The following is a 25,057-nucleotide window of genomic DNA, read 5'->3' on the forward strand; positions in this document are numbered from 1 at the left end:
AGCTGCAAGCCACTCATACTTCGTCAGCACTCGATGGTGTGGGAGCTGTGGAAGGTTGCGAACGAACAAAAGCTTATCGATTCCTCCTCGGCACCTCGCTGATTCTTTCCTTTCTTGTCGATTTGTCCCACGATGGCGACAAGCAGGCACCAGAACGCTTTCTTGGGTCTTGGGTGTTAAGTCTTGACGATTGGGGTCGACCAACCATGATCCAGGACTCGCCAATTCAGCTCATGTGTCATCGTTCCGGGGTTGCATTTGTGGCGTTCCGGGGACCGAAGATACAGCCATGTGTTGCTCTCTTTCTGCGCAGAACTGTAGAGATGTTCTTGACAGCTACATACAGATAAGGTTCTGAGGCTTGAACTGTCAGACCGAGAGAGTTGTGGGAGTCAATCGTTCGGGAGTACTGACCGAGTAGTGACCGAATGACGGGTGTCTCTCCCAGCGAGAACGTGGGCGGTGGCTGCTGAGAGCCTCGGCGTTGGGAGCAATAACATTTACTTACCGTCGTCAACTCCTCTTGCGATTCTGGACAATGGCAAGAAGGAAATAAAGGAATGAAGGAAGGAAGGAAGAAAGGGAGGAAGGAGGGGGACATGGAGGAAGAAAACCAGTCTTGCGGCCATAGACGTAGATCGAGATGGGGTATCGCAGAATTGTTAGCGATAGGGCTGTCACGAGTCTGATGAGATCTACGCACGCTTCGAACATCTTGTTTTGGAAGCGCGAGGCATCTACCACGTTGTTCTGTTTGTGGACGTAGTCTTCTTGCCAGTTCCTGTCGGTTTGGCAATCGTAGCCTGGACAGAGTGGGCGATAGGGGGCGGAAGAGTGGAGGGCTTTATCAAGAACAAAGTGGTTGTAGTACTCGAGATAGTGTCGATGCCTCAGCTCTTGATTGTTTGGGTCATGTTTGAGACCCCGGTGACGCACTTCGAATACCGGCGTACGTAACTCGGAGTAGCTGTTGACGAGCATGTTGAACCGGACCACCGAGAGGGATCCTTGTAAGGCTGCCTTCCAATCCAGCGCCTCGTGATGTCCGCCAGGTACGCTCATGTTTAAGCCTCTTCTACTTTCTTTCCCTCCAGCGCCCTCTTACTCCTCCCCTCAAACCCCTTCAAAATCGTCTCCTTTTGCTCCTTGGTAGTGAAAACCAACTTCAACTCCTCCTTCTCTCCGCCACCACCATCGATCACCATCACCCCCGTCCTACACTCCTCCTCAGTCGCCCACACAAACCTCACATGCTCATTCGGATCAACCACCACCTTTGGCAGCCCCTTCCATTTTCCCTCCAGCTTCTCCACTCCCCCATTCCCTTCTTCCTTGACCCCACACCCCTCATCAACCTCCACCTCAACACTAATCTTCAACACCACCTTCCCACTCCTCGTCAAAAACACGTGCGGCTTCGTTTCATCACCAACCTGACAAACCATCCTCTTGGGCACCAACCCCGCCTCCTCCCACATTTCTCTCGCAACACCATGCAAGAACGACTCGTCTTCGGGATCGATTGCGCCGCCGGGGATTTCCCACCGTAAGGGCATGGAGTCGTGCGGGGCGCGTTGCAGGAGGAGGATACGGTCTAGGCTGTCAGACGCAGACCTAGAAAAAACGAGGGCACCGCCTGCTAGACCTTGTGGGCGGATTGTGCCTTTGAGAGGGGTGGAGAGGAAGTGAGAGGTGGGATGGGCGAGGTGTGAGGCGGAGGGGGAGACGGTGAAGGTGAAGCCTCCGGGAGGAGGGGGGCGGGGAAGGGGTGCCATTTTCGCGCGCTGTAGTTTGGGTAAAAGTGATGGCAGAAGACAAATCGAGAATTGGACACAATGTGTTTGGTGATTGCCCTTTAGATGTTGATGTTGAGGTGACAAGTGTGGATGTTTGGTGCTTGGGTGTTGAACGTTTGTCGTTGGGAGTCATCATCGGGAAGAGCCGAAGAGGTCCCGGCAGGCAGAAATGGCAGCCTAAAAAATTGTTAGTGCAGCCCCGCGACCTGGTATCGATGACGCTACCAACGCCTGAACCTCCGCGCTCATTGTTTGGACAGCTCCGACTTCTCACTTGCAACTTGTTTCTAGTTCAAATCTCATGCCATCGTTTATACAGCGTGAGATTGACTTGAACGTTCCGGCGCCTCCCTTTACTTTCCAACTTTGCCCACTACCAACCTTCGATCATTTTCAACAAAGAGAGAACAGCGGCAGATCTTTCAAGGATCAATGCCTCACCGATTCATGCCCCGAGAGGTCCCCAAATACAGGGCAATCACCAAGTCGCCCTCATGATATTTCCACCCTCCCCATCAAAGAAGATAATGTTTACTTTCGACAATATCCCAAATATCCAAACATCGCCAAGTCCCCATCCATAAACCAACCGCTAACAACTTCACTTAGGACCACAATGTCACTGCCCTCATATGAAGGCGTTCCTGAAACAAGGGGCCATCCGCCTCTGATTCGCTCGCACTGACGCACCCCTTCATCTCTGGGGACTCCTTGGCTGCACCCAAACCCCTGGATTGGAGGCTCACAGCCCCATGTATCGACCCCTGGATTTGACGTTTGATCTCCGCTCAACTGCGCTCTGGTGGTGTCGCACCTTTTTGGACGAATGTGACTGTGTCCGGGGATTCGAGGGTTGGATGAGGCATCTGTCACGCCATTCGATGACCTTTTAAGATGGAAGTTCTGGAGATGAGTTCTTCACTTGTGCTGAATCTGGTTCGAGGGTATTGAGGTTGGAGATGCTAGTGGCATCAAGGAAAGAATATCCGATGAGATTTTCCGGATATGGACCGGCTTCGTCACCTATTGATGACAGTTCATCAATCAACTGTCAATTTCATTCGGGGAAACATACCAAGGGTCTCCATGTGGTATTCCCAATTCTGGGCTGACACACCCAATAGCTCTCGGCATCCGGTAAACGGGAGGCAGTCCTCCACCCACCTCGCACAGTCCCATGGTACCAAACTTACCTTGAAGATCCATCAAGTTGTTTTGTGGACTTCTTCATCGTCTCCCTTTCACCTTTCCACTTTGTTTCTCCCTTCTCTTACTTCCATTCTTTTCTTTCTTTCCCGATCACGATACCTCTTCCGGTGTGTTTACCGGACTGGAGCGGAGTGGAGTGACTCGGACATCTCAACCTCTCATCCCGACTTCCACGGAATCGATGATCAATAACTCGGGTTGAGTTTCTTATTCACTTGATAGTACGCGGGTCGTTACTCACAGTCTATTTTTGGATTTTCCTTCTGTTTCATGCTTTGATCAGCATCAGCAAATCTTTTTGTTTCGTTATTAATCCAATTTTCCCATATCAATCTTTGGTATCCATGCCAACCGTTTTGCGATAACCTTTTTTACGCATTATCGGCCGCCGACATGGCGGCTTTTCCTTTCTTATCAGCATCTCTTGTGCTTTTCCAGTTAGCACTATGTTCCGCACAACATCTCAATCTTACCGGCCCATTTCACCTCACCAACCACAAGTCAAACCAGAACCTCACAGCTCACAACACATCACAACCTCTCAACCTCACCACCCACACTTCCGGTGATGGCTGCGTCCACCTCCCCATCATCCACTCCACCAACATCGACCATTTTGCCCGGCGAGGCATCCAACTCGCTCTCAATAACCGGTCCGATGTAGCTTACTACGCTCAACGTAAGTCACCCCCCTTATACCTTACCTGCCTACAGTCCCAACTAACGCCCCCACCCCTTGCTTCAGTCGAAATCGGCACCCCTCCCCAAACAGTCTACACCCAACTCGACACGGGCTCCTTCGAACTCTGGGTAAACCCCGACTGTACCACTGTCTCCGCCTCCGACTCTATCTTCTGCCAACGAATAGGCCACTATAACGCCTCCTCCTCCTCCACTGCCGTCTCCCTCGGCACCAACAAAACTCTGCACTACGGCATCGGCTCAGCCAACATCTCCTACGTCACCGACGTTGTTTCCTTAGCCGGTACCTCTTCCGCTTCTTCCCTGAAAAAAGTCCAGTTCGGCGTCGCTACCAGTTCCAAGGATGCATTTAGTGGGATTCTAGGGATTGGGTATGGTCAGGGATTGGCTACGAAGTATCCTAATTTTGTTGACCAACTTTATGCACAAAACGTTACCAAGGTTAAAGCGTATACGCTTGCGCTGGGATCGAAATCAGCAAAAGAAGGAACCATTGTGTTTGGCGGCGTCGATACTTCCAAATTCTCCGGTCCGTTGGCGAAAGTACCAATCATATCAGCTGCTGCGTCACCGGATGGAGTTCCGAGGTTCTGGGTGCAGATGGGTGGTATCAACCTCACGCCTCCCTCGGGTGAACCGACAGCGAAGTATGAGGGATCGCAAATCCCTGCGTTTTTGGACTCGGGAAGCACGATGACGATATTGCCGCCTAAGCTGGCAGGCAAAATAGCCAAAGATTTTGGAAGTCCGGCGGCAGATGCGAATGGGTTTTATCAGGTTGGGTGTGAGTATGTTGGGATGAATGGGACTGTGGATTTTGAGTTTGGGACTGGAACGACAAGCACAGGGAGTGAAGGGGCAGGGGAGAAAAAGGTGACGGTTAGGGTCCCCTACCGAGAAATGATAAGGGAGGTGGGCGAGGGGGAGACAAAAACGTGCTTTTTGGGGGTGGTGGGTAGTGAGAGTTTTACGCTTTTGGGGGATACGTTTCTCCGTTCTGCATACGGTAAGTGTTGAAGTATTCTTCTTCTTTTTCCCCTTTTGGTTTGGTGGTAGATATGGTACTGACAGCAAGAACAGCCGTCTTCGACCTCCAAACTCACTCAATCTGGCTCACGCAAGCCTCCTCCTGCGGTTCCACGCCCGCCGCCCTTAGGAATGTCACGGATCTTTCGCGAGTAGTAGGCAAGTGCGCGGTGCAGCCGGGTCAGCAGGCGGCGGTGGTGGATGTCGTTTCTGAAACATCAATCCCGAGGCCTAGCACCTCTACGGCAGCCCCCGAGAGTGGGAGTGGGGGAACTGGAACCATAACCACGGGATTCGTTAGCACCACGCTTGCAATCCCAACTGGAACGGCATCGGCATCGCTGACGGCAGCAGGGTCGACGGATGGGGGAGTAAGTGGTATCGCGGCGACTGCGGTGGCAGGTGGTGCTAGTGGGATGCGGTCGAGTGCCGGCAGTAGGGTGCTGGGTGTCGCTGTTGCCGTTGGTGTCGCGGTGTTGACGAATTGGGGTTGATTGCCTTTAGAACATGAAGTACTGCTGCATGCTTGAGTTACATAGCATATTAGCATGGCGTTTGCGGCTAGGTACATAGATGGTTCAATCGATTCCCTTCTTCGTCGCACATTTGCACGCACGCATACGGGCAGATGGATGTACATGTGAAGGAGCTCATTCCTGAAGACCGCCACTGTTAAAACCTTCAAGGCCTTCGGGGTCGCTGACTGCAACCTGCATCTACAGCAACGGAGCGAGAAGGAAGTGAGCTTGAGGGTTAGAAGGTCCAAGCAAGGAAAAAAAAGGAGAAATATGATAACAAGCTGCTTGTATAAGAGCCACTTGCGGTGGTTAAAGCAAGCAAATAGTGGGTTTTGGTAGTTGGTACCGATTTTGGAATGAGATGGAAAAAAATGAGATGGAAAAAAATGAGATGGAAAAAAATGAGATGGAAATGAGGCAATCGCAAGTTTGAGAATGGTGGGTATAACCCTAACCCGGGATCTTGGCAGATGGTTTGTCCCCCCTCCAACTTGGATGCCCGCAGCGCACAGAACCTCCGAGGCACCAAAAAGTCCCCGAGGTCTCACCAAACCTGAAACCGAGTGTCTCGCCAGAATGACGTTCTCTTCGCGACCACGAACAACGGTGCGACCCTCCCGCGAGTTCTGCCGTCGTCTCCGAACCACACGGAAGTCGTGATGCCGATGCCGATGCAGAGAAAAGCACGGAACCTCGAATTTGTGGTTGCGGTGGCTCGGGTGGTGAAATTCGAGGTTTCCCCGCTTTTCGAGAATCGTCCATCAGTTGCACAGAAAGTTGCACCACGAGTAGTTGCATTGATGTCGCTGGAAGCACCACAGCAGCGCAGTGCATCAAGGCAAATGCCTGGTCGGCCCGCTGTTCTTGTCAATATCAAGACAGAAGGGCGCAGGACCTTTTTCAGATATTAACCTCCAAGTCGGATTATTTTGGTCGGACGCGAATACGCAACTCCGTGGTCGGCGTCAGTCATATAACCTCAATGCCGCGATTAGAGGTTAGGTCTCCCCGGAAACCACAACCAAAGCCGTTGTTTTCCGAAAGTAAACAACCCTCTCGCTCCGATAGGGGCAAAAAAAGGGAATTCTTTTCCCGTTCCCAAGACTGTCCAAGACTGTCCAAGACGGTAGAGACGGGAACAATTGATCAATGGTGTGCTGCGGGATGGGATTGATGGGACATGCATGGCTTTGATATCGCGTGGTTTTGGTGGCGAGCCCTTTCCGGATCTGGGGTTAACCAAGACATTTTCAGCATTCTCCGGGGACACCCTCCCGAGTACGATATTCTCAGAAAGTGCTTGAAGAGTCACACAATCTGACATGATGGGAAATCGAAAGTTGAAAAAGTCGAAAAAAAAAAAACAAGCATCATCATCTGGCCATCAAGCTTGGCTTCCACTTTTGGGTACAACGATGAACCCATCAATTGCTGCCCATCGAGTCCACCGTCGTCCACTGTCGTCCACTATCGTCAACATAACTCCACTATAACATCCACTATCACCAACCCATTCATCCACTGATCTGTTCACAGAAGTTCCACCCGCCTTATGCAATCCGGGGTTTTTTCTCTTTTTCCCATCCCAGGTCCCTGTTCATGTTCTGGTGATAAATTCGGGGTACATGGCCCTATCTCTCCGCTATCGCCTTGTGTCGCATTCACTAGGACCGGCTCATCGGATGGTTGTCGACAAAAAAGTCAAATTGGCCAATAAGAAGTTGTAACAAGGCCTAGAATAGACGCGCTATTGGTGCATTGCACTGCGCATGCTGCAGAAATTGTGCATAAAGCGGGTTGCCTGGTAGCGCCGTATCGATACCGCAGTACGCCGTAGTGTAGAGTGGTAGCGTCAAGTCCGAAAGGGCGTGCCGAGCGAGAAGGGCGTGTGGTCAGCACTGAAGAGGCTGTTAGAAATTTTCGTCATTGATATCAGCCTTGGATGTCCTTTCCTTTTCCATCCTCTTCCCTTTCTTCTTGTTCCCTTGACGACGGACCTGACAATAACCTACTTCCTTCCTCGATCCCGCCAAAACGGAACGGCAAGAAGCAGGAACGCCCATCCCGCAGCCCGCCAAAATGACCCGAACCAGCAAGACATTATCACTATCGGACGAACTTGCACCTGAAAGCAGGCCCTTGCTCAGCCATCATGACACCGAGGAATTGTTATCGCAGCGGTACGGCACGGATGGTACGGTGGCTCGTGCACCGCATAACCAGAACAACGCCGCGACCGGAGGAGCAAACAGCGACAACAACGGCAATGGTGATGATGACGGATTGGAGGATATCAACTTTGACGACGACCCGGATAATCCGCAAAATTGGCCGACGCCGTTCAAATGGAGTGTTGTGGCGCTGTTGGCTATGACGGCTTTTAGTGTGTATGTTGGCCTTGTATTCGGGTTGCATCTTATTTGCTTGCATCGACTCGCATCTCACCACCATGAAATTTATCATGAACCTTGTCGTCGTCGTCACCTTACTCAACATCCCCCGCAAAAAACACACATCTCACTTCCTTCCCCCATTATTTTTCACATACTCTCATCCATCCAACAAAAACAAAAGCTAACTCACATCCAGAACATTCAACTGCATCTCCCTCGTCCCTCTAGCTCCCTCAATCGTCCGCTCCCTCACGCCACCTCCAACGGACCCATCGCTTCCACCAACAAACCTTAAATCCGCCTCCGTCCTCCTCGTCACAATCTGGGAGTTAGGAGAAGCCGCAGGCCCTCTTTTAATCGCTCCCCTCTCGGAACTCTTCGGGCGCTACCCAACCCTCAACATCTCCAACATTTTGATGATCTTCTTCACCATCTTGACAGCAACAGCCACCTCCGTCCCAACCCTCATCTTATCACGATGTCTTACCGGACTGGCTGTTGCCTCAAATGTGCTAAACCCGGCTATTGTGGGCGATATGTTCCCCTCCGACCAACGCGGGAGCGCAATGTCCATGGTTTTCGTCGCCCCTTTAGTGGGCGGAGCCATTGGTCCTGCGATTGCGTCTGCTGTGGCAGACTCAGTGGGATGGAGGAATGTAGTCTGGGGCGCTGTCGTTCTCAGCACCATCTGCGAGGTTTTGTTCCTGTGTTTGTTCAAGGAGACGTATAAAGTGGCTATCATCAAGCGGAGACTGAAGGAGAAATCGAGGTTGGCGGATCAGGCGAATGCGAACCTGAACCTAGCAAATGGACCCGGAAAAAGAGGAATGGGGCACAAGAGGACATACTCAGAGATGAGCATTGGGAGTAAGCGGGCGGCGATGAAGAAGCTGAGGGACTCGGTGTTGAGACCGTTCTTGGTGGTCTTTGGGTCGGGACTGTTGATGGCGTTGAGTTTATTGGGGAGTGTCACGTTCTCGTTCTTTTACGTGATTAGTGTTACTTTGCCGGAGATTTTGGAGGATAATTATGGGTTGGAGGGGGCGGTCAAGGGGTTGTGTTTTATGGGTTTTAGTATGTTTTCTTCCCTTTCCCTTCTTTCCCCCTTCCCTCTTCCCTCTTCCCTTTTTTTTAACCAGCATTTGCAAATACTAACGTACCACAGCCGTCGGCTCCTTCTTCGCAGTCCTAACCTGCAACGCCTTCCTCGACCGCATCTACATCCACCTCCGTGACCGCCACGCCTCCGCCACCCTCGGTCTCGGCCCTTGTTCCCCGGAAAACCCCACCCCCGTCGAAAAACCAGAATTCCGTCTTCCGCTCACCATCATCGGCGCATTCAGCATGCCCTTCGCCATCACCTTCTACGGCATCGTCGCCCATCTTTGTCTCCCCTTGCCCTTTTTGTTGCTCGCATGCGCCATGATCGGCGCCAACGCCATGCTCACTTTGATCCCCCTGATGGCGTACGTCGTTGATGCCTTTGGGTTGTTCAGTGCTAGCGCCATGACGGGGGTTATCGTGAGTAGATGTCTTATGGGCACTTTCTTGCCGTTGACGACGGCGCCGCTGGTGGAGAAGTTTGGGTACGGTTGGGGATTTATGGTTTTCGGAGCGATGAGCATGGCGTTGGCGCCGATTAGTGTGGTGGTTTTCAGGTATGGAGAGCGGTGGAGGCAGTTTTGCAAGTACTCTAGGGAGCAGTGAGTGTCCTTGGGCTTGCTAGGAACTCATGGGACGAGGATAGGGAAAGGAGAAATGGACGGCTGATGACATCGATATGAATCTTGGATACGACACGATATTGATATAGATATGGTCATGGACATGATGGGATATGAAAACGAACGGAAGGGATGGAAGGCATGGGATATGGACAAAAGCAAAAAAGCAGAAGGGTTGGGGAAAAGTTTGGGAGTTGGTTTTTTTGTTTATTTTTTGTTTGCATGATATAACGACTGGACTTGGCTACGGTATGACAAAAAGTTGGGATAACGACAAAAGTTGGTGGCGGTGTTCCGGATCAAGATGGGAGGTTGTGTTGCATTGCCATTTGGCATGTCCTTTTCTGGCGTGTAAAAGGAGTTTGGGGTACAAAAGTTGGGGAAGACATCAAAAATTTGTGTAAGTTTCAAAGTCGGTGTCATTTTTTGCAATTTGTTTGCAGGTCTAGATGTGAAAGATGTGTTGGTGGTCCGAGGCAAAGGGCTGGAGTCGGCGTTGGCGGCTTCCGAGATGGTACGGTACCCGCTCTTTCGCTAACAGACGAGCGTGGTTTTTGGCATTATTTCTGTTAGTGCTTTACCAATCCACTCACGACTAGATCGTTCGTTGCTACTCTACTTGGTCCATTGATTTCATTCCCTGACCTGGCTTCCTTCCTAGCTTTTTCGAGAGGAGCAAGTCCCGGTCATTTCGGAGAACAAGTGCAAGCTCCTTACACCCCGCCCAGCCGAAGTTGTCACCCATCGCAGCGGGCGTGTCATCAAAAGGCAGGAATCACCTCCCTTTTGTGTCTGGACTGATCATTGTAAGCTGCCTCATGCCTGCCCGCTGGGCAATTCCGTCCCGAATGTTTGCGTAGCCCACGTCTGGCCAAGGATGGAGAGTAGGTGACTGATAGAAGGTGCGTCCTTTTGTGACTTGGAAGAAGGCTGGCTGTCTGTCGCTTGGACAGAATACTAAGAATCCATCGGATGCAATTCCGGACGGTGTTTCTCCCAATATTACCAGTAAGTCTGTTTTGCCATCTAAGTCACGGTCACTCAACAGCGCTCTTAACCGTTGCCCTCCGACTCCAACGCCAAAGCAGGAGCCTGTCAATCAGGACGTTATGGGTCTTGGGAACATACGAGACAGTCTTGCCGGTCAGGATGCCGGAATCATCCAGCGAGACCTATCCTCGCCCAAATTCTCCTCCATCTTCTTCCGAAACCTCTCTCTCCCTTCCATCAACTCCAGCCTTATCTCCTCGGCCGCTCTCCTCGGCATCAGCGCCTCCGAGTGATCATCACTCAGTTCATCCCATACCATATCCATCAGCTCATTTGGCAGGTGCGGTCTCTTTATTCTAGCTTTGTCTTTCTCTCCGCCCCCAACGTTCTGGATCTCCTGCAACACCCCAATCGGAACCTCAACACCCTGCTCGATCAAAAACCCAGTCAGCTCTTTCGAGACCTTTCCCCAGTCCTTCCCTGCTTGGAACAAGGCATCACCAAACCAATCCCCTCTCTGCGGTGGTACGTTCGCAGTGGAGACGATCCTTTGCTCTGGGTCGACAAGACTCACTTGCACAAAGCTCATCTTCCCGGGTCGAGTTTTGTCCTGGAGCTGAATGCCGGAGAAGCGGTGATGCATGGTATTCGGCCAAGCAATCATTCTTCCCTGTTTGATATCCACATGGCCGTAGTTCTGCACTGGAAGCGTCCCCCGGCCAGTGGCATTGTTGTCCTTGACGTTTTCTGACCACTCTGCCCTCTTTGTTTGGGCCCTCCGGCTTGTGGTATTCCATGTAGACTCCTTCGCCAAGGACAAGGACATGTCATAGAGCCGTTCTATAAGGCTTTCCCCCCACGGAGCGTCTTCTTCAAACCAATGGTGGTACTCGGGTAGCGATGGGTGAGTGGGTACGCGGAAGGAGATTGATGGGGTTATCACGTTGTGGGACTCGACGCAGTAGAGAAGAGTGGTGAGAATGCGCTCGTTCAACTGCCCTTCCACTTGCCAGTGGCCTGACGGAAGTGAGGGATTCGATGGCGTTAGGGGGATGGTGACCAACTTGGCTATGGCCTGGAGTCCCGAGGCTTGATATTTCCGGCGGAGGTCGTCGATGGGTTCACCCATGGGGTCGTAACCTCGGACATCGAGGGATTTGGGACACGGCTCATGGAACAAGGGTTCTCAGACTGTGTGCCATTTGGGTTTGGCTAGGGTTTGGGCTTTTGGACTGAGGGCGGTGAAGGCGTCTTTAGCTGGAGGTGGGCGTCTAGTGGTCAGCTTTGTTTGGGTTCTTCATCAATGGTCCAGCAGCGTTTTTGTTCGTGGGACTCACAGGCATCGTTTGGCTCAATCCTCTTTAATTCCCTGTCCACCGCCAACTTATTACCACCAGCAATGATCTCTTCACCATTTCCCGCCACATCCCATGGCACTTTGAGGGCAATCGGACCATCTTCCATTTCAATCTCTTCCAAAACTTGCAAGTTTCCAGCTTCTCCCAAAGCTTGACCGTGATATCATGATTGCCAGTCTCATGAATTTCATGGGTCGTCTCGGGAATCCAGTAGTTCTGGTCTCCAAATCTCGGGCAATTTTTAGACCCATAAAGCACCTTATTCCATGCCGGAAGGGCCGCTTCATTAATCAGTCTTTTGACATTTTGGCAAGGTGGTACCATAGAGGTGCGTTATGTGGTTGTTTGTTTGGTGGTGGAATGGGGAAGAGTCAAGACGTTGAATTGAAGTGCAACCCAGGGGCCCTTTCCCCCCGTTTGGTTCCTGTCTGCTTGGCATTGGTACCGAGGTAACCCGATAAACGGGCGTTTGTCGAGCGACATGATTGCACAATCAACCCATCTATCGTACAGCTATGCACAGGACGGGACAAACATGCAGAAAACCGAGAACACACATCAGTCTTGGCAGCGTCTTAGATGGGGCGTCGAGGTTCGATAACAGTTACAGGGCTGGTTAGGTGCATCAGCTGTTAGTGTACTGCATTACGCTAACAAATCTGTTATCTGCCATCAGTGAAAGATCGAATCTCAACATCGTCAGCCAGCAGTTAGGGTATAACCCTATAATCTCCTAACACGTAGAGGTACTCACTGTCGTTTGCGTAGAATCTGTTGGTAGGTTACTATACCGCTAACAATTATGAGGCACGTAATTTGCATCCGGCAGGGACGAAGTCGGTCTGTTTTGGACCAAGATGGGTGGGAGGTCTGCATAGGTTGGCATTCGGCGCTTTCTTTTGCCGTGACCGGAGTTTTGGTGTCAAATCTCGGAAAATAGCCAGATGATCTACTACCAGAAGGAGATATCAGTCTGGCTATACTCCTGTAAACCCCAAAGAAGACAGTTTCTTGTGTCGATTAAGATTCCCATAACTCCTAACCTCAGCCCATGCCCCCCAACTTACATAAATACCATATACATCTTGACGTTCGCCACACACCCCTTCGCCATCCTTCGGGTACTAAAACTTCTCACCCTTGACTGGCGGTCTTACCATCGCCCTTTTCCTGTCCTCACCATCTCTCGGCCCATGTATAAAAAACATCAATCGACCCGTCTGGTCATCTACTCCGTATTGCACCCTTGGTATCCTCTTCTTGTCGAACCAGTAGTCAGCCTGATTAAAAGCCCACGCTCTCTTTTCGATATGCTTCACAATCTGATCAGCTGACGCATTGCTGCTGCATCCGGTCAAGATGTTGGCTAGGGTGTGCTGCAAGTGCTGTTGTTGGTGGTAGCCACCACTGTCACTGCCGTTGACAGTCACAGAGCTTTTGCTGCTGTCGCTTTGTGGTGATGTTGGCGTGAGAGTTCCGCTGCTGATTCCCTCGGAACTCAACACCCCATCAGTCTGTCTCATCCAACGCGGAGCACCACCGCCACCACCAACACTACCCCCGCCGCCAAAGAAAGCATTAGCCAGCTCTAACGGGCTCAAACTGACATCTCTCCCCAGCCTCCAGAACCCGGACCCCATTGCTCTATACCACTGCCACATCAGCAGCAAAAACGTAAGTAACGGACCCAGGACACTGACGATGACAGCTATGACCAACTCCCGCTGATGAAGAGCATAATGCGTTCGAACCCCGGTGTCATTATACGACATCCCATACTGTGATATCATGTCCATCAACGCGTCCGCAGAGGACTCGTTGCCCGCCGCTCGCAACCTGTCCACCTCATCCCACTTCTATGCCGCTTCGCGGATGGACAATCGCAACCCCAGCTCACGGTAGGCATTGATGATGTCGTCAAACGGATCGTCAAACGTTCCCCAGCATCCAGCGGATATGTTGGTGCTTGGGGAGCGCGCGTAGAGATAGGGCGTAAGCCCTGTGTTGTGGTTCTGCATGTAGTTCTCGGAAGTTCTGATGAATTCGGATTTGCCCCTCATGAGCTGGCTGCCAAAGACAACGAGTGGATGGATGGTGTTGCAGTCACCCTCCGAGCCGACGTTTTCATTCTTATAGTTTCTGGTGGAGTGGTTAGCAATAGCGCTGCATATAGCGGCAAATTCTTGAACGTGTAGGTGGTGCAGCAACGATAGCGGTGTTTGCAGCGTAGAAAGGAAGGGAATGAAGAAAAAATCTTGAAGGTGAACACATACACCTCCTGAATTAACTTGTCGTCTGTCCAGTTGTTGTAGGCGAAGGTCACTTTCTGGCCGTTCATAAAAAGCTTATACTCTACCGTCGACGGAACCACTTTATACTCGCGGATCACGGTATGGTCGTTACAGGCTTCGGAGGCTTTCCGTAAAACGGTCACGTTCAGCGCCGAGGACCTATCCTCCTCTTCGTGGGCAGCTATTCGAGTAATGGCCACTTCGAAAAAGGTTGCGTTTCGGAATGGGTCGCGTGGGCCTCCGTCGTAATCAGAGGGATCGTCAACGTGGCACTCCGGTATAATGTATCTTCTCTTTCTCTCGGTGCAGTTTCTTACGTTGAATCCGAGTGCCTAGAGTAGGACAGGTAGGAGTGGTACTGGTCAGCAAAAGGACTCGCATAGTGCAGACAGCTCTAGGAGCTCAGACGTACCCATATAATGAGTACTTCCGGGGCTTGGTAATGGCACATCACTTACTTGAACTGTCAGGGTGCAATTGTTACACGGTGGCGCATCAATGAGCATAATCGGCGTCTTCGCTTGAAACTCCTGGACGGCCTGGGCGAAACCAACGCTGAACCTAGAGACCGAGCTATTACCGCGTTCGATCATTGTACCGCCCCAGCTGTCTGTGATGTTCGGCATGATGTGGAGGTTCTTAATCCCCGAGAGTGTTATACTGCTTGTTTCGGTCGATAGCACCTTTTGTAGCAGAGGGCCACGGGCAAGACTACTCGCAGTGACCAAAATGCAGACTGTATTGAGTCAGTTACCGTGCTACATTTGAGGTTGAAATAGTTGAAGAGCAGATGGCGTTGCAATAGCCATGGAGAAGGATAGGGAAACGGTAACCAGATGGAAGCCTTTAGCCTCTAGTGGTAGTGAGTATCAGATACAAGGAAATAGACGAGCTTACCAAAACTAATCGTTACGCCTTTTCTCTTGAATAGAGACTTCAACGCTCCCCAAGCACTTAACCCTTGTGTAAAATAATGCAAATCCGTAATCGGTATTCCGCCGGGTTTCATCACTTCGAGCCAGAACATTGTTATCCCTGCGCCGCTAAAAGCGAACCCCATAATAGTGTTTGCGACTGTCGATGTGAGGGAGAATATTTCGGCCGGCTGTTTCATCCCGGGAAAGGACCAGTCCTTAACGTCATAGCCATTGGCCCCTGAGCAATAATCACTGCGAAAACAGTACCTGTGGTGAGAATCAGTGCCTGTACGTCGTGGAAAAGTACCGTATGACAAAAGAAGACCTCGTGGGAACACTTGCAAGCGATAGTCAAAATGATGAAAATGATGGTTAGCCATGGGAAATGCTTCCAATCGCTCCACTGACGGCGTTTAGAGATGTAGATGCCATTCGTCAACTTCGGATGAGTGGGGTTCTCGAGTTGATCAAGCCATCGATCAATCTTGCGGGGGAAATTGATCCAGTGCAAGAAACCGGAAACACAGCCTCTATCCTGATACCCTTCTGACACGGACGGCAGTGGTGTTGGATTCCAGCCAGCAGGAGGCTGGTGGTGCTGCTGTTGCACATGTGAAGCTCTGCCATGCGCATCTTGAAAGCTAGGAGCATACAGAGGCCAAGGAGTATGGACGGGTGTGCCGTCTTCGAAGTGACCCGAGTTGTCATGGCGTCGTTCTTGAGGACCGTGGGAGACGTAACCTTCCCTTGGTGATTCCATCGTCGGATGCAAGTCCGGTGAATGAATAGAGACTGGAGAGAACGAGTTGTTGAAACGTCTTTTATCCTTCCATAGAGGTAAACGAATGTGCTTGACACTTTGATGTCTTTGACAGAAGGTGAAGTAGACCCGACAGAGAGATGACTGGAGGTAAAGACACGACATATCTTAAAGGACCACAGAGACTTTTCTGATTGAGCCCAACAGATGCCCTCACGAATTCGTGGAGATTGATCAACGTCAAAACATATTGCCAGCACACAAGTGAAACCAATACAGAGCACACTTGCATCTGTAAAGATTCCTTCCCAATTCCAAATTTCAACGGATACAAACATTACTTTCATGAGTGTCTCAACCAACTAAAAATGAGTTGATAGCAAGAGTGGCCAGAATCTGGCGGTGCAGTTGATGAAATGGCGGTATTCCGCCATGTAGAATCCAGCTGCTTCCAAACTTGACTGGAATCTGGTTCATTCTCAGCCCCGGCCAAACCGGCCAACTGGGATAGGTGAGGTGTAATTCCAATGCAGGTTTGTTTATTGCAAGCCGTGAAGAGAGATTGATTACAGGTTTCAAGACAGCAAACAAGCCAGGTGCGGTATCTGGGGAACGTATACCCTGTGCTGCAAACGAGGAATAACGGCGGCGACAGGCGATGGCATGAAAAGTGAATGCATGCGGCTTGATGTCCAACATGGATGACTGAGCACGGGCTACCATGTTGTAGAGGGGTTTGGTGAAGGAATTGATGAGAAGGTGAATGAAGGAGGCAAGGGCGCGAGGCAGACAACGCAACCTTCAAACAGCGGGCAAGACAACTGAGTAGGAAAGATGGCAAACTTTCCAGATTGCCAGAATACCGGAGCTCCTGTCGAGTTGCCGAGGCTGAATCTCAAGTTTCAACCACACCCAAAGGGAAAGAATGTGCAGTGTAGGAGCCAAGAAGGGGAGTAGATGCCAAATGACTTGTTCTATCCCGATCCTGAGGTGTGAAAGGTGCTTCTGCTGAGGAGTTGCCGAGGTGCCAGGGCAACCCGTCTGGTGGTATCTGACAACCAAGTAAAGGGTTCAACAGGAACATTCTCTCCGTCTCCGGGTCACGTCCGAAACCACCTCACGAACTCTTGTGCCCTATGCCGGCATCCGACTTGGTAAATCGAAGGAGGGAAAGAGCATCCATGCCAATGAGCGGTTTCTCAATATGGACACAGAATTTGGAAGTGACGGCTCACTCTTCCTTCTTCCGTTTGTGCATTATCCCCACCCCACAACCATCAGCCAAGAAAGTCCGTCGTGAACCTCGGAATCAAACCGTGGAGCAAAGAAAACCCTCGGCGGAAGCCTTTTGCCTCCTGCGCCAGAACTTGGCGTCGGAAGTAGAAGGGAAAGGGAGTCCATGCCGGCGAACGAGCCCTTCAACCGAATCCTGAGTGGAAGTGACAGTTCTACCTTCCTACCCGTTTGTGCATCTCATCCCCACCAACGAACACGTCAAAAAGCCAAAAAGTCGAGGGCTTCAAGGTCCACCCAAGACAACGAGAGGAAAACTCCCATTGAAAACGAGCCTCGGCTTTCTGCACTAGGACTTGGCCAGTGAGATGGGAAGGCAACGACGCCCATGAAGGAGTCCCTGAACGGGATTCGGAAGTGACCACTCACTCTTTCCTCACATTCTGCCTACCAAGCCCGTCCCCAGCCCACAAACATCCAAAGCCAAGAAAGTCGCGACCTCGATGTCAACTATCGGACGAAAGAACCTCCTCGATATCGAGCCTCTGACTCCGAAGCCGGGACTTGCCGGGACTCGGAGTAGAAGGAAACAGTGTCCATTTCGAGGAGCAATCCCCTTCAATCCTTCCAGGTCAGGTACCATGAATGACCATGACTTCTAGCACTTGGCCACCAGAGAACACCTGGTGCAGCCAGGGGAAACAGAATATCCCAGATGTCCGGTCTCCAGAACACTTGACGGAAACGGCACAAGCAAGCATAAGCCCAACGGGCCGTCGAATAGTAATTGTAACATGGCAATATTAGTGCACCCTTCATGCCTTGCGACTAACAAGCGCGTTGGCCATGTCTTGGCGAGCGAACCAACTACACCACACCGGCACACCAGCTAGCAGCTATAAACGACCAACAAATTGTTTTGGCTTGCTTGGAGACACAAGCGGGTATGCAGGAGGTCTCGACTTTGTAAGCCGGCACCATCGGGGACCTTGGGGCTTAGATCAGAGTCGTCAGATCCAGATCTGATATATGTAACACCGCCCCTGACGGCACCAGGGAAGACCCGTGGAGTCGGGATACGTAGTCCAGGGACGGAGAGTCGGACACAAGCTCTGATACCGATGGATGCCCAATGGAAGTTTCAGGTATTGCGGTGTTCCGTCTCAACCCAACGACTGCCGTTCCGGGGCCACCCCGGGCTTTTGTTTGTAATCTGCCATCTTCCGTGTTTCGTTCGTCTGGAGTTTCTTGGGGTTGCTTGGCTGCTTGGCCCGTTGTAGGCGAGGGACGCTGAAATTACGCTGTTGCTTCTAGGCTTTTGAAAGGATACCCAAGGTCTCAAATACCCTGGGACAGAGTTTGTTAGCTCAGGAGGAGGGCGCTGATCAATCGGGCGACATGGACGAATCGAATCATTTCCTAGCTGGTGGTGTTTGGGTCGTGGTTTGGACAGGGACTGGTCGCCGTCGTTGAAGTGGTGTTGCTGGAGGAGGAGAAGGTCTTCTTGCACAGCTGCCTCTCAGAAACACAAGCCATCATCGGGTTTAGTCGACTGCGCCGGCAGTTTTATGCGCGACCGTTAGCAAAATTCAAATAGTCTGCGATCCAAGTTGGCGGCCCCGTTGTTGGATGGCGGGAAAAAGTTGATGTGCTGGACGGGAATCCAGGTGATGAAAAGATGCGGGGCTTCTTCTGGCTGCAAGTGGTCGATCCGTGACCTGGAGTTCTGGGCGGCCAGCGGTGAGTGGGCGCCGAGGTCCCTAGAACCGCTAGAAGGCCTGTTAGCTTGGAGGGATGACCCCACCACAGACGCACCCCAAATTGTTCCTGCCGTTCAATGACGCACTTCCATTTGAACCGGCAAGGCACCGGATCCGAATGAAAAATACACTAACAATTACGAGCAAGATCAATATCAAGACGGACTCCTGCTCTTGTCCAATCCATCCCATTGCCATCTCCTTTTCATCTGTTTTCCATCTAAAGACATCAGTCAGCACCCTACCATTGCCCCAGAAAGCAATTGGGCTTACACGACTCGTACCCGCCTTGTTATCTCCGAGTGACGACTCCACTCGCAAGTCACTGCCCCTGCAGAAAGTTGCGACGAAGAAAATCCACAAAAACTTGGAGAAAGTCACCTCACCGTCTGATCTTTTCGCCTTTTTCCTTTTTCCCAAGTTCAACACACACAAGTCGCGGCTAGTCAAGTCTACAGTCGCTCGCCATGGCAGAAGAACAGGATGCCAACGACCCGAGGCGGCGACAGACAACACGCAACTACTCCAATCCCGATTCCCCCAATTCGATAGAAGATGGCTTTGCGACAGCCACCACCGTCACTTCGCAACAACAGCAACAACACCAGCAACAACACCAGCAACAAAAAGAAGACCAGACGAAAAACTATAGTACCGGGCCACCAACTCCAACACTACCGCCACCACCACGAGTAGACGACGATGATGATGGCCTCACCACCGATAGCGACAGCGACACCGAGGACTACACACGTACCCGCTCCAACGTATCAAATGCCGCCCCGAACCCGGTACCACAAAAGCCAAAGAAGCCCGGCAAGCTGGCCGCCATAGCTGCCAAGCTGGGCCTCGATGTGCCCACAGTCCTCATGATGTTCAAGTATGTCACTCCCAAATCAGACACCAATTGCTAGCAGACAAGTCACTGACCACTCGGCCAAAAACACAGAGGCTCTCTTCCCCCAACCATCGGCATCGCCATGTGCCAAGCCCACCCCATCGCCATGTACTTCGGCACCGTGGGCTACCTCGTCCCCATCATCTCCGTCCTCGCCATTGCCATCCTCCCCCGTGGAAAGTTCCTCATGAACACGGTCCTCAACCTTTTGGCCATCTGCTTCGGCTCTGCCGTATCCATGCTCGCCCTTTTTTCCGCCGTCAAAGCTCGCGAACATACCACTCCCGCCGACGCCCCAGTTTCGCCATACCCGACCTACAACTCGAGCCAGTCCGCCGTCTGTGCCGTCTGGCTGTTCTTCAACATCTGGCTGGGAAATGTGGTTAGAGCCAAGATGCCGGCCTTCAACCTACCCATCATCCTCTACAGTATCCTGGTCAACATCGCCGCCACTTTCGGCCCCATCATGACCACCATGACCGCCGCCAAGAACTTTGTCCAGCAGCTGCTGACAGCCATGTTGCTCGCTATGGCTATTGCCCTGGCTGTCAACCTCATCATCTTCCCTGTCAGCAGCCGTCTGGTCGTCTTCAAGGAGTTCGCTGGTGCCATGGGCCTGTTGAGAAAGACGTCTGCCCTGCAAAAGGCCTACATGCGCAGTCTCGAGTCAGAGGATATGTTCGCTCCAGCTACGAGAACCGATACCTGGGCCAGGAAGGAGGCCAAGAAGGCGAAAAAGGCGAATAGGAAGCCGAGAATCACCAAGGAGGCCAAGGCTGCGAAGGCGTTGAGCGAGACGGCTGCTGCCCTAAGAGAACTTTCTGGAAAGCTACATGCGGATATGGCGTTTGCCAAGAGAGATATTGCCTGGGGCAGGTTGGACGCCAAGGACTTGGGTCATATGTTTGCTCTGCTAAGGAACGTGTACATCCCTGTTCTGGGAATGACTACCATCATCGACATTTTCAAGCGGGTTTCCGAGACTCAGGGGTGGTACACGGAAGAAGACACGCCACCCGAGGTGGTAGCTGAGAAGGAGATCGAAAAGCGGGTATGGAACGAAGTCATGAAGCAGATGCACGAACCCTTCGAAATCCTCTCCGAAGCCATCGACAAAGGTCTACAACACGCTGCCCTTCAGTTAGATCTCACCCCGCGCCCCAAGAAATCCAAGACCGCCGATGTGGAGGAAAAGGCCGGTAAACCCCTCGAGCCTGGCGATTTGGGATATGCTCAGGTCATCCATGAGAAGGTTACCGCCTTCTATGCCAAAAAGGGCGAACTTCTGAAGATTTGGGTCAAAGAGAAGGGTCTCATCTACGACGAAGAAGGGTTCTCCGCCCAGGACCAGGTCCCACTCGAGCGCCAAAAGCGTGACCAAGCCCAGCTCAACATTCTGCTCTACATGGAGAACCTGATGCACGCCTCTGGCAACGCCGTTTACGAATTCGCTGCCTATGCCGATTCCAAGGTGGAAGATGGGACCATGTCCCGGAAGCGGCTGATCATGCCGGGTTTCAGACGACTGGAGAAGTGGTTCCTTGCGGTTTTGCGCAACGAAGACTCGACAGCCGAAGGATCGCCTGACCTCTCAGAAAGCAGCAACACTATTGTTTCATTCGGCGACGGGTTCAACAACAGGAAAAAGGATCCCGAGCATCTACCACCCGCTACAGCATGGGAACGCTTCGGTAACCGCTTGCGCAAGATCTCAAAGTTCTTTGGATCCGAAGAATCCGCCTTTGGCTTCCGTGTCGCCTGCGCCACCATGTCCATTGGTATCGTCGCTTACCTCAAAGACACCCAAGCGTTCTTCAGAGAACAACGTCTCGTCTGGGCTATGATTATGGTAGCCATCGGCATGACCATGACTTCTGGGCAATCCTTGTTTGGCTTCATCTGCCGTACTTGTGGTACTGTGGTAGCTATGGTGTTGTCGCTGATCGTGTGGTATATCGTTGATGGGCATACGCCGGGTGTTATTGTCTTTTTGTGGTTGAGCGTGTTCTTGTGCTATTACTTCTTTTTGAAGTATCCGAGGTTCATTCCGGCGGTTATGATCACCATTGTGACGCAGGTCATGATTGTTGGGTATGAGCTGCAAGTCGAGAAGATTGGCAAGGCGGCAGCAGAGAGAACGGGGCAGCCTGTTTACGAGTGAGTAGTCTTCTCTTTCCTGTATTTGTTTGAGGCACCACTAACATTTTGCAGAATCTACCTTCTAGGCCCCTACCGTCTGGCTTGCGTTGCTGGCGGCTGTCTTGTCGCCTTCATCTGGACCATCTTCCCCTCCCCTCTTACCGACCGGACCTGGCTCCGTCGCGACCTCTCAGCAACCCTCTACCTCGTTGCCAATTACTCGTCCATCATCAACTCCACCCTTCAAACCAAGCTTTCCGAGCAAGCAGGCGATGTCAACATGAAGGGAACACCTGCTCACCAACTCTTCAAATTCCGATCCAAGATCTTCGGCAAGCTGATGATGCTCATTCCCTCCATGTCTCAGCACTCGGAGTGGCAGAAGTGGGAGCCCACCATCGGTGGCAGGTTTCCCAGGGAGGTGTACGATGAGATCATCCTCAGGAGCAATCGCATTGTCGCCTACTTGACACTTATGAGCTACACGATTACCAACCCGATCCACGCCCCCACCAGGATCAAGCCATACGCTTCGACAAACCAGATTGCCAGCCCCCGCGCATCGTCAGTGGCCGTGTACCCGAAATGGGATAACCAAGTGGCCGAGTTAGTAATGACTTTGGAGCCTACACATCACACGATCTTGTCGACCTTGACTCTGCTCTCCAACTCCTTGCTCTCCGGCCAATCCCTCCCACCATTCATGCCGCTTCCGCGCCCGTACGAGATAACTCGCCGCCTAATTCGCCTAGGAACAGCCAGTCCGCTACGCAGCCACCCGGCAAGCCCGTACAACTCTGGTGACGAATCCGAATCCGATTTCGACGACGATCTCTACGACAGGCCCGAGCCATTTAAGTTCATGGACTCCCGCTCGGGCGAAGACGACTACGAGCACGTCAAGCACGAAATCAGCCACCTCTCTCACTTGCAGCATGATTCTCGTAATAACCGCCACTCCCTTTCCAATGTTCAGGAGAATGTCAATGCTAGCGGCGTCTCCCCTACCCAATCACCTACACACTCCCCTAGCGTCGGCTCGGCCCACCTCGCCTTTTCTTTCCCTCCTGGCCTCCAGGCCCATAGTCCTACTCACAGCCGCAACCCATCGTTCTCTCGACCAAGAGCGTTTTCGCCTCCTCACTCTCGCGCTCACTCGCGCGCTCCATCGCGTGCGCACTCAAGGGCTCACAGCCGAGCGAGATCAGTACAGCAGACTAACCAGAACTTGCTGGAAGGTCTGTTGCAAGATGAGCCGGGCTACGCGGAGTTTGCGGTGTTACAAGTGTGCACAGGTCTCGTCTGCGATGACTTGGAGGGGCTTGTGAAGGCGATGATTAGCCTTGTGGGAGTAGTCGATTTCAGTTTCCGCGTGGATAAAAGTGAGGAGGATGTACATTTGGGGAGGAGGGCCAGTTTGGCGAGGAAGGTGAAGAGGATGGGGACAATTGGACGGGGGAAGGGGAAAGAGAAGGAGAAGGCGAAGGCGCATTGAGGGAATGATGGGGATGGGCATGGGTAATGGGGGGGAAGAGAGGGAGGTAATGGACGGTGAAAGAGGGGGGAAGGAGAGTATTAATACCCAAGCGAGTCACTGATTTAGTATTTTAGTGTGACTGCGCTCGACGTTTGAGACAGATGGAAGCTTTTTGGCTTTTGGCGTTTGTGCTTTTTAGCAGTTCAAGCATGTTTACGAGGAGCAGAGGATCCAGTCATTCATGTCCATCATCGATTGATGTCTAGCACGTTTAGCATGTTTAGCATGTTCAGCATTTTTTGCCATGTTGTTTGGGATCTGATGCCTTGACTTCAAAATTCTTTGTTATATAATCACCTCTAGGTAGCCACGCAGATAAGAGATAAGAGATAAGAAGAGAAGAAGAGAAGAATCTAATGTCACGAGATATTCGTACTCTACTCAAGAACAAGAGATCAGAAGGTGCCCGTTCCAACTTCCAACCCTTTCGAGGTGGACTGTAGAATCGGACTGTGGAATCGGGTGGCAAACTCGTGTTACTCCAACACGGCCCGGGCCGTTCCATTCCATCCGACATGTTACAAGTAAGGTAGATTTAGGTACCTCTAGTGTAAATGCGGAAGTGGAGGCCGGAGGCTAAGATGGAGGGAGGTCCAAGTCGAATAAGTTTCGTGCTGTCCTTGTCAAATTGTATCATCTCATTTTACCATAGCTGGCTGGGGCTTGCGATACGGTTCAGTAGGGTGCTGGTTTATTTGTGTGTGTGTTTGTTCGGTTAGCTCGCGAGTCGAGAGACCCGCTGGTTAGGTAATCTTGTTGGAAGTCCATGCCCTGGGCACTCTCAGGTATTTAGGCTGCCCTGGTTTCCGTTTCTCCTCTTCCGCAAAACAACAACAATCAAGCCCTTTTTCCTTGTCGCCTTTTCCAGCCCACCGACAAATACGTCATCTTGACGACAGTGGAAGGTTACTAGAATTTACAAAATTCCTATAAATTTGCCTATCCTCCCAGACGCTTCTGGTGGCATGGTAGAAAAAAGAAATGGAGAGAAAGTAGTTGGGAGAGACTTAGAATACATTATATGTCTCGCGAGAAACTGATAATTGAAATCTGTCCGGTTGCGCTGCCAATGAATATTATCCGCTCTTGGAAGACGGAGCAAGAGGTTCGGCGTTCTGGTGGCAACCAGAGTACATTCTGGCCGTTGCAAGTAATCCAAGACCCATTTGATCCTAAGTTATAGCCATGTCTCTCTGGATTATCGAGCACAATTCGGCTTTCGGCAGTCATTGTAGCTATATCAATACGTCCAACGTTGGTAAGTAAATAACGGTTAGTATGGTCAAACGATATGTGCTCTACTATAGTGCCGATATTAATCGTTTGGACGCAGCTCTCCGACGCCGCATCCCAGATCTTGATCGTATCATCCCTCGCACCGGATGCGAGCCGCTGGCCATCGGGCGAAAATGCTACTGACTGAACCGCATCGCTATGGCCTTCCAAGGTTTGGAGGCATGCATTCCAATCTGATTCTATAGCCGGCTTACTTCGAATCCAGTCAGGTTCTTCTGCTTTGAAATTGCTCTTTATTAAGCTGCTGGACGGAGCAAATACGAGCGCTGATATATAAGCTTGAAGCGGAGCTTGCTCAATTATCCCTCTATAAGCAAGAATAAATCGGTGAGCATCCCGAACAAGTTTTGTTAACTGCCACTGATCATTGCCTCCCTATATCTTTAAGTTAGATCGAGTTTCCGGTGCGCAATTAGTCTCATACTTAGTAGTAGGCTCTCGAGCTGTCTAATGGCGTTGACGCCCTCAGACACAGCTTGGAGTAGACTTAAAGCTTCGAGCCAGTAAAGG

At 51.5% G+C, this 25,057-nt stretch overlaps 7 protein-coding genes across 7 annotated transcripts; 3 read left to right on the forward strand and 4 right to left on the reverse strand.

The window, feature by feature from the left end:
* Positions 1-1,064: 1,064 nt before the first annotated feature.
* Positions 1,065-2,045, reverse strand: SMAC4_09214 (uncharacterized protein; the record flags this gene model as incomplete). The annotated part of the gene is made up of 2 exons (XM_003346863.2): positions 2,026-2,045; positions 1,065-1,784 (listed from the first exon to the last, which is right to left on the reverse strand). Exon 2 carries the CDS (start codon positions 1,773-1,775, stop codon positions 1,065-1,067), a length of 711 nt encoding a protein of 236 aa, XP_003346911.2. The 5' UTR covers positions 1,776-1,784; positions 2,026-2,045.
* Positions 2,046-3,198: 1,153 nt separating this feature from the next.
* SMAC4_09213 (uncharacterized protein) lies at positions 3,199-5,449 on the forward strand. Its single transcript, XM_066090915.1, has 3 exons — positions 3,199-3,684; positions 3,751-4,713; positions 4,788-5,449. The coding sequence occupies exons 1-3, from the start codon at positions 3,399-3,401 to the stop codon at positions 5,225-5,227; spliced, it is 1,689 nt and encodes a 562-aa protein (XP_065946983.1). The 5' UTR covers positions 3,199-3,398; the 3' UTR covers positions 5,228-5,449.
* Positions 5,450-7,240: 1,791 nt separating this feature from the next.
* On the forward strand, positions 7,241-9,866 carry SMAC4_09212 (uncharacterized protein). The gene is made up of 3 exons (XM_003346861.3): positions 7,241-7,638; positions 7,841-8,718; positions 8,810-9,866. Exons 1-3 carry the CDS (start codon positions 7,331-7,333, stop codon positions 9,349-9,351), a joined length of 1,728 nt encoding a protein of 575 aa, XP_003346909.2. The 5' UTR covers positions 7,241-7,330; the 3' UTR covers positions 9,352-9,866.
* A 646-nt stretch (positions 9,867-10,512) lies between these two features.
* On the reverse strand, positions 10,513-11,487 carry SMAC4_09210 (uncharacterized protein; the record flags this gene model as incomplete). Its single annotated transcript, XM_003346859.2, has 1 exon — positions 10,513-11,487. The coding sequence occupies one exon, from the start codon at positions 11,485-11,487 to the stop codon at positions 10,513-10,515; it is 975 nt and encodes a 324-aa protein (XP_003346907.2).
* A 57-nt stretch (positions 11,488-11,544) lies between these two features.
* SMAC4_09209 (uncharacterized protein) lies at positions 11,545-11,822 on the reverse strand (the record flags this gene model as incomplete). The annotated part of the gene is made up of 2 exons (XM_003346858.1): positions 11,545-11,615; positions 11,696-11,822. The coding sequence occupies 2 exons, from the start codon at positions 11,820-11,822 to the stop codon at positions 11,545-11,547; spliced, it is 198 nt and encodes a 65-aa protein (XP_003346906.1).
* A 1,714-nt stretch (positions 11,823-13,536) lies between these two features.
* On the reverse strand, positions 13,537-14,633 carry SMAC4_09208 (uncharacterized protein; the record flags this gene model as incomplete). Its single annotated transcript, XM_003346857.2, has 3 exons — positions 13,537-13,855; positions 13,990-14,339; positions 14,466-14,633. 3 exons carry the CDS (start codon positions 14,631-14,633, stop codon positions 13,573-13,575), a joined length of 801 nt encoding a protein of 266 aa, XP_003346905.2. The 3' UTR covers positions 13,537-13,572.
* Positions 14,634-19,144: 4,511 nt separating this feature from the next.
* SMAC4_09207 (uncharacterized protein) lies at positions 19,145-23,577 on the forward strand (the record flags this gene model as incomplete). The annotated part of the gene is made up of 3 exons (XM_003346856.2): positions 19,145-19,557; positions 19,627-21,732; positions 21,787-23,577. 3 exons carry the CDS (start codon positions 19,145-19,147, stop codon positions 23,207-23,209), a joined length of 3,942 nt encoding a protein of 1,313 aa, XP_003346904.1. The 3' UTR covers positions 23,210-23,577.
* Between the last annotated feature and the right edge of the window lie 1,480 nt (positions 23,578-25,057).

The sequence above is a fragment of the Sordaria macrospora genome, chromosome 4, assembly GCF_033870435.1.
Source record: "Sordaria macrospora chromosome 4, complete sequence".
NCBI lineage: Eukaryota > Fungi > Ascomycota > Sordariomycetes > Sordariales > Sordariaceae > Sordaria > Sordaria macrospora.